We start from the raw sequence: 13181 nt of genomic DNA on the forward strand, positions 1-13181 counted from the left end.
CAAAATGGTCCTTATTTCCCAAGGCCGGCTTAAATCTCGAGAACGTTCTTGAGCTTCCCATGAGAATCCACTTTTCCTGCCTGTGTCTTGGGAGAGGGCTGATTTTCCCCTCGTCCCAAAGCTCGGAGCTCCGAGGGCAGGGACGCTGGGTCCCGCTTCCTGGGCCTCCCTGGGTAGGGCAGGTGGCCCAAGGAGGAAGCCAGGGGCTGAGGCTGATGCCCACCATCGCCTGAACCTGGCCAAGGCAAGGGCCCCCTGGGATTGCGCTTACACAACCCCGCCGCTCCAGTGCTTGGTAAAAGAGGGGGGCCCGGGGTGCGAGCTGGTGGCTAAGGTCCCGCGCCCGGGCCTGGCTGACCTGCCTGTAGCGCTGAGACCGCCTGGGGGGGCGGGGGAAGAGGAGGAAGGGGCGATCCCACTTGCAGGCACGGAGCTCATTGGCTAGGCCATCCTCCAAGGACGACGAGCTCACCCCGACTCCCTCACGGCTCGCTCCTCTACAAGTCAAACCTCCCGTGCCAGGGCCGCTCCGTTCCTTGGGCGCCCCCAGCACTCGCGCCACCGACAGCGGCGAGGGCCCGAGCGGCGCCTTTAAGAGGCGGCGGCGCCCCCTGGCGGTCATCGGCGTTTCCTGCGGCGCCCGGCGGGCTCCCGCTGCGGCCGGCTCCCGGGGCCGCGGGCGGGCGGAGTGTGGGGCGGGGGGGAGCGTCGCCGCCGGGCTTCTCTCCGCGAGGACGCGATCGGGGCGGAAGCGGCGGGTGAGCACCCGTGGGCGGTGGCTGGGGAGGTTCGGGAGGCACGGCGGCGCGCACCCCGGCCGAACCCCAGCGCACCCGGAAGGCACGCGGCCCGGCTCGGAAGGGCCGGTGCGACCCCAGCCGCCTTGCCTTCGCTGTCGCCGACCGCGGGAGGGCGTGCTGCTCGGGCTCGCGGCGGGAGGGCGGCGTCCCCGGGTTTCTTCGGAGCAGTCCCGGAGGCCGGGCCGGGGAGGGCGGAGGATCCCGGCGGGCGGAGGGGGGCGGTGTTGCGGAGTGCAGGGGGCGGGGGGTGGGGGGGAGAGACGACTCATCCCGCGCCGGGTCCAGCCAATGGCGAGCGGCGCTGAGCCTCCGCCCCGCCCCGGCCCGGCCCTCCCCGCAGGCCCGCGCGCCGGAGCCCGCTCCGCGTCCCCGTCCCCGCCGCCGCCGCCGTCCCCGCCGCCGCCGGAGGGAGGAGGTGTCCGCACGCTCGCGGCGCGCGCCGGCCCCGCAAGCACTCGGCCTGCGGGCGATCTCCTCCGTGGGACCCAGGCTCTGCCCCGCTCCGTGCCCCCGGCCCGAGGAGGAAGATGCAGACCTTTCTCAAAGGGAAGAGAGTTGGCTACTGGCTGAGCGAGAAGAAAATCAAGAAGCTCAATTTCCAGGCCTTCGCCGAGCTGTGCAGGTAAGGAAAGGGACCGCGGCTGCTGCACCCGGGGACACCCCCATCCCTCCCCTTCCCCCCCAACACGCACAGACACGCGCGCGCCACAACCTCCCCCCCTCAGCCCCCCCCTCCCGGCTCCCCTTCCTCCACCCGGCGCTGGGCTGGCGAGAGCCAAACGGGAAGGAGCCGTGCCCCGGGGAGGCTGGCTCCGAGCAGCCAGGTGGCTATGGGGCCGTGGTCCGAGGGGAGCTGTGGACAGTGGTGGGGCGATGGGCTCGCATCGCGGCTCTCAGGTGCATTGGGACCCTCCCCCCCCTCCGACCGGGAGACCCCCCTGGCTGCTTCATGGGGTTAGGTGGGTTGCGCTGCCCGAGGTCGGCGGTGGGACCTGCGAAATCAGGGGCTCGAGGGTACTTTTGCACCGGCGTGTTCTTCCTTCCTCGCCCTTTCCCTTAGTGGGGAACGGTACCAGCGTTCGTGGGGTTGCTACTACGTGCCCCGCGTGGGCTCGGCTCCCGACGCTGTCAGTGCCTATCACCCGCTTTAAGCCCAATTGAAGCGAGTAGCAATACTTGGCTTGCCTGTGGTGATTTGCTGTCTCATTAGAGCCTCGTAGCACCCTTGCAAATTGGCCAGGGTGGTGATTCCAGGCCACGTGTGTGTGTGTGTGTGTGTTTGTGTGAAGGGGGACCCATCAGCAGAGGTTGGGTGCCCGGGGTACCAGGGCTAAGGAATGGCAGGGCATAGAAAGTGCTGGGTGGATGCTTTGTGAGGCAGAATGGTCTTCTGCCATTTGGGCTGGGCACCCACTTCCCACCGTGCTGGTGCTCAGTGGCGAAGCCCGAAGCTTTGCAGAGCTTGCCTTCTTAATAAATTACCGAAGTCCCGAGGCTTGGGCCAGCATGCCTCGCCTTGCTCGGCAACTGAGGCTCTGCACTGGTCACATCCACCCCCTGCTACAAAAGCACATGAGGGTCCAGCCCTGAAACCTTTTGCGGACTCCAAGTGGAAACCTTGGATTAAGCAGTGTCTCCACTTGGTAGATTTGACTTTTGAAAGTGAGTCTTACTTATCTCTTCATCCCTGGTGGGTCCCCCAAATCCTGGAGAACCGAGCAGTTAGCTGGGTTTCCTTATCCCCCAGTGCACCGGGTGAGCGGCAGTCTGAGCTCCCACACACAGGCAACCTGCCAGCACCCGGGTGCCACTCACTGCTGCCCAAGGGCCTGCTGTTCCTCTGCCCTGTCCAAACCCCACAAGTCCTCCTTTCCCCTTAGCTGGAGGGAGCAGGCTTGTCTACAAGGGGTCTCTGGGTCTGGGCACCTTGGTCCCCAGGGTGGGTTTGGCTAGACAGGCTTCTTAGGAGAAAGCAGGCTTTTCATGGTTGGCAGGGCAAGCAGTGTGGGCCGAAATTTTACAAGGAGATCAGAAGGAACTCCAAGCCAGGAGTTTTAAAAAAGAGTAGGGTTTATGGAACCTTAAAAAAGTAAAATGAAATAAAAGGCCAGTTAAAGCCAGGAGTGATGGTGTATGTCTTTAATCCCAGCATTTAGGAGGCTGAGAGTTTAGGCCAGCCTGGGGCTACATAATGAGTTCCAGGTCATCCTGGGCTAGAGTGAGACCCTTCCTCAAAAAAAAAAAAAGACGTTTAAACACTGTACCCTAAATAAACACACTTGTGGAAAGGCTGATCCTAGACAGCAAAGAAATTTGGAGAAGCTCCTTTGGCATGTTCTGGAAGTCCAGTCGTGATGTGAGGCTCGGGAGCTCCCCCTGCTGTTCTATATGACTTGGGAAACCCTAGTTAATCCCTTACACACTTTTTACTGATAGCTGGATTTGTGCCACCCTGTGTCTGAAACTAAAGCTTGAGACTTGTTCTTAGGTTGGCATGTTTCATTCTGTAATTATCAGGTTCTAGCAAAACAGTTCCGGCTGAGATTCAGTGCTGGGTCCTTATTCCATACGTACCGGTTGGCTCACCCTGCCTGTGGACCCTCAGCTGTTAAATTAGCCCAGAACTCAGGGCACCTGAGTCAACTATTGTCATGGGAAATCTGTATGGCGCCTTTAATTTCTCTGAAGGGTTGTTGAATTCAAGGTCTTTCGACATTCCTTCTCTTTGCATACATATTGGTCTCTGAGAGACCCTAGAAGGCCTCTGGGACGTTGTAGAATTCCAAGAACTCCGCTCTGTGTTTTCATCAGCAAAGCTTTCAGTGTTTTGTTGCTTAAGCTCAAGAAGGAAAAGAAAACACCAAAAAAGAGTTCTGTTGCTTCTTTATTACTTCCAGGGCAGTGCCCCCTGGTGGCCACATTTCTCTATTGGCTTCTAAATCAACAGTGTTGGGATGGTCCCTTTGGTCTTTGCTGGGTTTTGCTCTGAGTGAATGCTGCAATAATTTCAGGGGCCCCAGAACTTTGGATGGACATCATTATGGTCTCCATATTCAGGACTTGGGGGTGTAATGTTTCTGTATGAGTTGTCTACCAGTTCCCTAGTGAAAGAGGCCAGGGATGTAGGGAAATGACTTGAACTCTGCTCTGCATGCTTGGGACCTTATCAGCGCCAGGGAGAAGAACCTCTTGCTTGGACCAGGAAGAATGGGTCATCTCATTCTACCCTTGGTTTAAAAATATATATATATGTATATATATAATTTTTATTTATTTATTTGAGGGGGAAGAGAATGGGTGCCCCAGAGCCTCCAGTTGCTACAAACGAACTCCAGATGCATGTACCACCTTGTGCATCTGGCTTACATGTGTCTTAGAGAACTGAACCTGGGTCCTTTGGCTTTGCAGGCAAGTGTCTTAACTGCTAAGCCATCTCTCCCGCCCCCTGCCCTTGTTTTACAGATGGGGACGTGAGTGTCAGAGGAGGCAGGGTCCGTACTTCTCCTTTCCTTTAACTCCTGTGAGCCATCCTGGTGACCTTGAGACTGGCTCAGGGAGCTTCTCCCCAGCACTCCTACAGAAGGCTCCCTTGTCATCTTCCCAGGTGTCCAGCTGCTGCTATTCTGTCCCCAGGGACACTTTCCTTGCAAGGCTGAGCTGTGTCCTCTGCAAGTGTAACAAGACCTTCCTGTTGTTTCAGGAGGGGTATCTTTAGGTGGCTGGTGCCTTGTCCAGTGAAGTGCCCCACCTAGTGTAGGCAAGCAAGGCCTTTAAACTGTGCCTTGATGTGGGACCCCTGGCTGGCCAGCAGGTGGGTTTTGAAGCCGCTTGTTTTTAGTGATGCTATTGATTCCTGTTTCTCCTCTGAGTCTTCTGTGTACAGAGACATTTCCCCTCCCCCACGGCCTCAAACTGGGTGTGACCTGGAGGCTCCCCACTCCATGGCTTTCTCAATATGCCCAGGAAAGGTTCCTGGGGCAATGGAGAAGCAATGGGACTTGGGAAGAGTGCCCTATAGAGGATGGCTGGACAAGCTGGGGTCCTTCTTCGTGTTTTGTGCCCTTCCTCCAGCTCCTTTCCTCCTCCTTCCTGCCAGGAGGCCTGGGGTATAGCTCCTTGGCTATTGGCTGGCAGAGCGCTCCCCCCCTTGCTTTGGCTCTTATATTCTTTCCTATGTTTCTTCCCAATGGGAAACTCAGGCCATCTTAATATTTTATTTGTTTATTTCATTTTATTTTTTTATTTTTCATTTTTTTTTGAGGCCGACCTGGCATTCACTATGTACTCTCAGAGTGGCCTCGAACTCATAGTGATCCTCCTACCTCTGCCTCCCAAGTGCTGGGATTAAAGTCATGTGCCACCACGCCCGGCCCTTATCTGTTTATTTTGAGACAGGGTCTCACTTTATCCCAGCCTGACCTAGAAATCACTATGTAGCCTATATTGGCCTCAACCTTGTGGTGTGCCTCCCACCTTATCTTCCAGGAGTGTTGGCATTACCAGAATGAGCCACCACCACACAGCTTTCTACTGTTATTGATTTTTATTTTTTTATTTGCAAGGAGAGAGGGAGAAAAAAAATATTCATGCGAGGACCTCTTGCCCCTGTATATGAATTCCAGACATACACACCACTTTGCATATTTGGCTGTATTATTGAGAATCTGAGCCTGGGCCAGCACGATTTGCAAGCAAGTACCTTTAAATGCTGAGCCATCCCCCCAGCCCTCTACTGCGTTTTTTTCCCCTTGAGGCAAGGACTCACTATAGCCCAAGTTTTTTAGGAACTTATTCTAAAGTCCTAGGTTGGTTGGTATTTATTTATTTATTTTATTTTTATTTTTATTTTTTTTTTTGATGTAGGGTTTCACTCTAGCTCAGGCTGACCTGGAATTCACTATGTAATCTCAGGGTGGCCTGGAACTAATGGCGATCCTCCTACCTTGGCCTCCCAAGGTGCTGGGATTGGCTACATTTCTACATTTTTCTTCTTTGTTCCTTTTTTTTTTGAGATAGTTTTACTGCGGCCTCAAGTTCAAGTTCCTTCTGCCTCTGCTTTCTCAGTGTAGGGACTATAGGCAACACCAGCATGCCTGGCCCATGCTTGCTTGCATTTTACTTATTTTAGCCCTGGGGACTGAATGAAGGCCATCTTACATGATAGGCAAGTGCTCTCCCACTGAGCTACGTTACCAGTCATTTCTTTAGGGCCTTCTGGAGGTTGTTTCTGCTTATAATGGTTTAATGTTCTGAGCTGGGGTTCTAGGAGGTCCCTCAGGAGAGGAAGACTCTATCTACCAGGATTGAATGATGCCAGTCTGTGGGTCTGCATTTTCCTGCGTGATAATGATTGGCTTTGCCACCATCTCAGAGGTGTGGATGAGTCTTGGCAGTATTGCATGAAAAATATCTGACCATCTTACACATAAACCCTTTCCTCCAGTGTTTGGCATTTGTAGGTTTAGTGTTCTTCCGTCTGTGACGTGTGCTGGCTGACCATCTTGTATGGGATTTGTGGACTTGAACAGGTTGGGTGGGCTAGGCCAAGGAGGGGAGCCCACCTTACCTGGGGCCTGTTGTCCTGTAACATACAGCCCATCTGACTGGTGTAGCCCCCCTGCCCCCACCCCCCCCCCCCCCCCCCCCCCCCCCCGGTGGTGACCCCAGCTATGTGTAGAGAAGCTGAGAAAATTAAACGAGTGCAAAGTGATACTCTCACTCTTGGGAAGAGTTTGTTCTGAGTTTCCTGTAAGTAATCATATTACTTATTGTTAGCTAACATTTCTTGTTTTCTCCTTCTTCTAAAATATTTAATACAGACATATGAGACAATTTCAGAGGGCTTGAAGCACACAATGGGAAGTCGGCCTGTCCCTTTCTTGGTCCTGAGTTCTGAGTTCAGCTCCTCAGGGAGTTCAGTTGGCAGACTGTGCCCATGAGGGCTCATGTGAACATTGGGGCACCTGAGGCCCAGACCTCATCCTTACTGTTGGGAGCTTGCTCGGTGCGTGGGATTGTGTGCTTTGGAGAAGTTCACATCAGTGCTTCCTTTGGAGAAAGTTCTATAGCATTGTCTTATTTTTTTCCCCCATGGCAGCGTGGTCCAGCTCTTTAAAGTAGTAGTGTGTTTCTCCTGGCATCGGCTTCTGCTGGTTAGCTTGGCAGTGAGTGTTCTTGCCCCTTGGCTGGGCTGTGCAGTGCTAGGTAGAGGTCACAGGAGGTCACAGGCATCTTTGCTTTTACTTTCAAGGTCTGAAACTGTTCAGAAAAAGATGATTTGGGTTTCATTGTTTCAGTCCAAGTGACAAGAAGTGGGTGGGTGGGTGGGGGCCCCGTTACCCATGCACTCCCCAGCCCAGAGCCTGGACAGATGCAGGGGTGAGGATGGGCTCCCGGATTTGCATTTCTTTCTCCGTAATGAGATTGAGGGATCTCTCTTGTAGTTAACCAGGCGCCAGGTACAGTTGGATTTATGGTCTTCCAGGCTGGGTGCCCAGTCCTAACCTTCAGGCAACCCAGCCTGGCTCTTCCTCCTACACAGTTTAGGAGGTTTGAGAAATTCAGTAGCAGTGCTGTTCAGGAGTGTAGTTTTATACATATACATATACATATACATATACATATACATATACATATACATACGTACATACATACATATATATATATATATATATATATGAAGGATTTCTGTTCCCATTCATTTTGAATTCAGCTGCTAAGCTAGCTTTTGAAGGAAGGTGATGGCATATCTTTTTAAAAAATGGTATTTATTGTAGAGAGCAGATCATTATTCAGGACCTAGACATTGCCTCTCTGTACAGATAAAGCCTCATGTGGGCCCCATTCTCCTTCCCACCTGTCTTGGCACTCCCTTGCCAGGGCTCCCGGAGAGCTGGTCTGGGGCTGTGACCTTGCTGTGGAGAGGGCAGTAGACTCTCCAGAGGACCTGTGGGATGTAGTGGACGGTTCCAAGTCTCACAGTCATCTGGCCTTGCTCTGAAGCCAGTAAGTACCCCTTGCCATGACTGCAGCCTTCTTGCAAACAAGCCTTTTCTGGGAGCTGTGAATGAGGTTGTCTCTTGGAACAGGCCGGGCCATTCCCACTGGGCTGTTTCAATCTCCACTGGGGCTTTGTTTTGCCTGCTCTGAGTTTCCTTCTCAGAAAGCAGCCTTTGTGGTCAGTGCAGGCCTCAGTGACTGGTGTCCGAGTGCCAAGCTGAAGATTCAGGTCCCCCACCCTCTTAGAATCCTCCCCCACCTGCTTCTAAGATTCAGTGGGGTGGACTTGTCTCCTAGCAGGGAGCCCCAGACTTCCTTCTGCCTTCCCCCAGGCCCATGCGCACTGGATGCCCCACCCTGCTAACTGCTCAGTGTCCCTGGGCACGCCTAGGGGACTCTGCGAAACCACCAGCTGTCTGGGTGAATCAGGCAAGATGCATGTGAGGTCAAAGGCCTTCAGCTCTGGGAGATGCCTTTTTCCTCTTTCACTTAGTCAAATGAATCTTCAGTAAAATTTTGAGACCCATAGCTGCTGCTCTTGCCTGTCCTTTGAGTGTGCACTCTTACTTATTGTCTGTTTTCCCTTTAGAAGGTGAGTTCCACGAAGGGAGGGACTCAGCAGTGCCTGTGCGCTCCGCCCCGAGGAAGGGCTCAAGGAGTGTGTGAGGGGTCTGGGACCACCTGATGCTATTGGAAGCCTTCGGCATAGTCCTGTGGCTCAGCTAGCGCCTCTTGAGACCCTGGGTTGCTCTGGGCCAGGGAGAAAGCCCCTGGGATAGGAGGTATGGAAGAAGTAAGGGCAAGTCCTGGGTCCCTCTCATTCATTCCCCTCAGCAAATCCTGAGCCTCTGCCCAGTGGCCCTGAGCTGCGGGCTGCTTCTCATCCCCTTGTTCCTGGGGAGACGGGGGTAAGCCAGCACGTCACGTGCTGCGAGGTGCCATTAGAGCCAGGCTCTTGCAAACCAGAGAGAAAGAACTGTTTTGGGGTGGCTGTGAACTCAGTGCTCTGGTCAGGGAGAAGTAATACAAGGTGCCGAGAGCTCCCCTAGTGGTGAAAGAGCCACAGAGTGGACAGAGTCCCCGGCCTGAGGGCCACACACCTGGCTGTTTTGGTCAGTCCTGCATTGCACGTGACTGAACCGAGCCACTGGGGAAGTGCTGCAGCGCTGGGCAGAGCTGATGCCAGCATCATTTAGATGGTGTCCACCCCACGCCTGTTCTTTGAAACTGCAAGGGAGGCCGTGTGGGTGGCAGTGTGACCTTTCTTGTACCTGCTACCTGATCAGGAAGACGTAGTTCCTTCTGGTCTGTCTCAGTTCAGTCTTCTTGTTCGGGAAATCAGGAGCTGTGGGCTGAGGAGCAGGGTGGCCGGCCTTCAGGCTAGCTGACCTTGCCCAGTGCGGGCCTTAGTGTCCCAGGGCAGGAGGAAGCCCTGCTGCTGCTTGTGCCCTTTGGCAGTCATGTGACCAAGAGTTGGCTCAACTGAAGGCCCCTGGGAAGTTCATGAGGTGTACGTCCTCTTCCAGGCCTCTAAGGATAGGAGTTCTCTGATGAAGGGGCTGAGGGTTTTTTGGAGGGCCTGGTCATTCCTTTGGAAGACTCACACTGTCATTTCCTAATTATTACTGTCTTCACACCAAAACTGTCAGATGTGAGCAGCAATGAGTTAAGGCTGCGCAGGACCTACGGCCTTTCCAGGGGTGCATGTTGGAAAATGAGGTTCTCAGGCTAGTAGTCTGTGCCCATAGCCCCTGGCTACCAGATTTGGACTCCAGGGTATCTGTCCCCAGTACCCTCACTGGTACCAGATCCAGACTCCAGGCTGCCTGTCCCCAGTACTCACACTGGATACCAGATCCAGACTCCAGGGTGTCTGTCCCCAGTACCCTCACTGGTACCAGATCTGGACTCTAGGCTGCCTGTCCCCAGTACTCACACTGGGTACCAGATCCAGACTTCAGGGTGTCTGTCCCTAGTATCCACACTGGGTCTGGCATTGGCTAGAGGTCATCTGATGCCTCAGTGGAGCCCATCCCATGGCAGTGGGACAAGGCTGGACTACTGAGCTGCTGTCCATCCTGGCTCCTGGTTTACCCTGGATTGTCCTGATAGGGCAGCTAAAAGGAGACATTCCTGGGGACTGGCCAGGCCAGGTGTGGCACTGGTTATCAGGCGAGGGCTCAAGCGTTGAGAGCGCTGACAGCTCCGTGTTTCCCTCGGCCGCTTATGGGCTTCTCAGCTGCTCTTATGTAACTTGGGTTCACTCAGGACCTGGGAAGTCAGGACGTTGGGCTTGTTCAGGTGGTGTCTGTGCCTCTAAAGGACAGTGTTTTCCTCCTTTCAGCCCCATTGTGCATGGGTGGCTCGTACCAGATCTCAGAGGCTACTGGGAGACTCCACTGGCCGGGCATGACTGTCGATGGGCAACCTACTATTTGCTTGTCGGGACTCTGAGGTGCAGGGGGAAGCACAGAGCCAGTCACCCTTTCCAGTTGTTCCTGAGACCGTACAGCTTGCGCCTGTGTCACTTCCATCTTGAACGTAACATGCAGCCACTACCCACCGGGCACCAGCTTCAGAGGAGAATCGATGCTGTCTGCGCATCCTCTGTGTGCGGTTGCCGGGCTCAGGGGGCGGCTGGTGGAGGAGGCAGTGAACTTAGCTTCAGGGGGCCGGCTGGCTGAGAGGGCTGCAGGCAGTTCCGCGCTCCCCCCCCCCCCCAGCCTCTGCTCCTCCCTCTGGGGCCAGTGGGCATGGCAGTCCTTGATGGCGAGCATCTTCTGCCCTCCCAGATCTGGGCACGGGCCCTCAGCTGAGGCAGACAGGCTGCTCCTTCCACTGCAGGCTCTTCCTGCCCGAGTGTCCTTCGCTGTTTCCCAGAAGGGTTAAGGGTGGCAGGTGGGTAGAGGAGTGGGGCCGCTGGCAGAGAGGCCGCTCAGTGACAGTTTCACTTTCATTTCTGCCCCACACCCTGTTTCCATCCATTAGTCGGGGCTGGACTGCTGAGGTAAGGACACATCCGGTCCCCACGCTGGGGCATTTATCCTAGTTGCTAGTCCTCCTCTCCCCAAATGGATTTTGGGTATGTCTGGCATCTGTTATAAAGCCTTCCAGGGCTGAGGACCTCTGTTTGAATCCATGTAAAAAAGCCAGCTGTGGGCTGGAGCAATGGCTCAGTGGTTAAACGTGCTTGCTTACTTGCTCGCCAAGCCTGAAAGCCTGATGACGTGGGTTCCGCTCCCCAGTAGCAACATAAAGCCAGATGCACAAAGTGGCACATGTGTCTGGAGTTTGTTTGCAGTGGCAGAAGGCCCTGTGCCCTTACTCACTCTTTGTCTGCTCTCCCCAGTTAAAAAAAAAAAAAGCTGGCATTGTGATACAAGTTTAATCTTGGCACGGGGGAGGTGGAGGCAGGTGGATCCCTTGGGGCTTGTGGCTAGCCAGTCAGCCCAGCTGCTGAGCTTCGTGCCAGTGAGAACCTTGCCTCAAGGAAAGGTGGATGGCCTTCCTGAGGAAGGTTGCCCGAGATTGTTCTCAGGACCCTGGGCTCAGGGTTCCCCCCGTGAGGAAGTAAGTCACACAGGCCTGTTTCTCTTTCTCGGTGGAATGTCTTTTTTTTTTCTTTAATTTTTTTTCATTTTTATTTATTTATTTGAGAGTGACAGAGAGAGACAGAGAATGGGCGCACCAGAGCCTCCAGCCACTGCAAATGAACTCCAGACGCGTGTGCCCCCTTGTGCATCTGGCTAACATGGGTCCTAGGGAATTGAGCCTCGAACCGGGGTCCTTAGGCTTCATAGGCAAGCCCTTAACCACTAAGCCATCTCTCCAGCCCTGGAATGTCTTTTTTTTTTTTGCCTTGCTGACCCCTTTTCCACTTTTCAGAAGTGAAAATGAGGCTCTGAAAGAGTTCCTGTTGAGCTAGCAGACCAGGAGCCCAGATTTGACCTGGCCTGGCTGACATTAAAGCTTACTTTCGACAGAGCATGGTGGCACATACCTTTAAATGCCAGCACTTGGGATTGCCTCTCAGCCATCCTGAGACTACAGAGTGAAGTGGAGTCTCACTCCAGCCCAGGCTGACTTGGACTTCACTCTGTAGTCTCAGGCTGGCCTTGAACTCACAGCGATCCTCCTACCTTGGCCGACTGGACCAGTGTTGGGATTAAAGGCGGGCACCACCACACCTTGCAAAGCTCACTTTTTAAAGATTTATTCAAGCCCTAACCTTCATTGGTATTTGAAAAGAAAGGCATGCTGACCACCCTCTGCCCCTCTTCCTGTTACTGACTCCTGGGCAGTCTCGGGTGGCGCCTGGTGGAACTGGGTACCAAAGTGTTCTTCCTGCCCTCCCTTCCTCACTTTGACCCAAGTGCAACCATGTGGTGTCCTGTGCCCAAGAAGGTTTGGGTGCCCTGTCCCCTTGCTGGATTCCTGTGAGAGCAGGGCAGTAGGGATCTGACTCAGTGGCGGGGTGAGGGAGGGGTTGGAGCTCTGACTGGTCTCTTCACTAGGCGGCTGACCTGGAATGTTGTAGCCTCTCTGGACTCTCATTTCTTCTCTGGTAGGACTTGTCCCTGCCTGTGTGTCAGGAGTTTAGCATGCACAGACTTCCATCCTGTCTCAAGTAGGCCAGAGGCCATTTCTGGAAAGAGCTGCCCTTCAGTCATGTGAGTCACACAGGTGAGAGCAGCGTAACCTTGCTGTCCTGAAGTGTGTGGTGTGGAGATTCGGGATCACTCGGGTATTTTCTGGAACCTTTGAGTCAGAAGGGTCCTTGCCGACGCTAAGAAGGGGTGGGGGCCCTGCAGGTCCAGGCATGTGAATGTTTGACCTGACTGCTCTGGGGCCTCAGCTATCCTAGGTTTACAGGGAATCTCAGCAATGCCAGGCCATTGCGTTTTCAGCAGGTTGATAGGCTCGGGTGGCTGGTGCTCCTTCCCCCAGCCTAGTAGCCCATTCGCCTTGCTGGGAATTCTCTGGGGTTGGGATGCTGTCCTGGGCAGGAGGGGAATAGGCGCTGGTCCCCTGAGGTAGCTATTTGTGACGTGGCTCGCTCTGTGGGTGCTTCTGTATCAGTAGTGGGACCTCCCAAAGTATGAGACCATGTGTAAGGGACCATGTGCCTACAAAGCTATGCCACTGCTGTACCTGTGACACACGCCACTTGGGACCCAGCAGGTATGGTGAACTGGGTTTTGACAGATGCCCGCTGGGTACCATCTGGATCCTGTGACACAGCAGGGTACGCTAGCCCCCAAGAGTGTGACTTCCGGTAGAGGTGAGTTCAGGGCCTTGCAACCCGGACTCTGCTTTCCTGGGCTCCTCCGCTCGGCCCGTTCTAAGGCGTGCGGTGTGTGGTGAGTGTTCTGGGCAGGGCGC

The 13181-nt window shown here is 54.6% G+C and overlaps 1 protein-coding gene across 1 annotated transcript in view; it reads left to right on the forward strand.

Annotated features, from left to right (window-relative positions):
- The first annotated feature begins 1227 nt into the window (after positions 1-1227).
- Positions 1228-13181, forward strand: part of Itpk1 (inositol-tetrakisphosphate 1-kinase) — a 144187-nt gene continuing 132233 nt past the window's right edge. Inside the window, exon 1 of the mRNA XM_004649325.2 lies at positions 1228-1422. Coding sequence (XP_004649382.1) covers positions 1328-1422 — 95 coding nt within the window. The 5' untranslated portion in view covers positions 1228-1327. The remainder of the gene's footprint in view (positions 1423-13181) is intronic.

The sequence above is a fragment of the Jaculus jaculus genome, chromosome 7 (genome assembly GCF_020740685.1).
Source record: "Jaculus jaculus isolate mJacJac1 chromosome 7, mJacJac1.mat.Y.cur, whole genome shotgun sequence".
Taxonomy (NCBI): Eukaryota; Metazoa; Chordata; class Mammalia; order Rodentia; family Dipodidae; genus Jaculus; species Jaculus jaculus.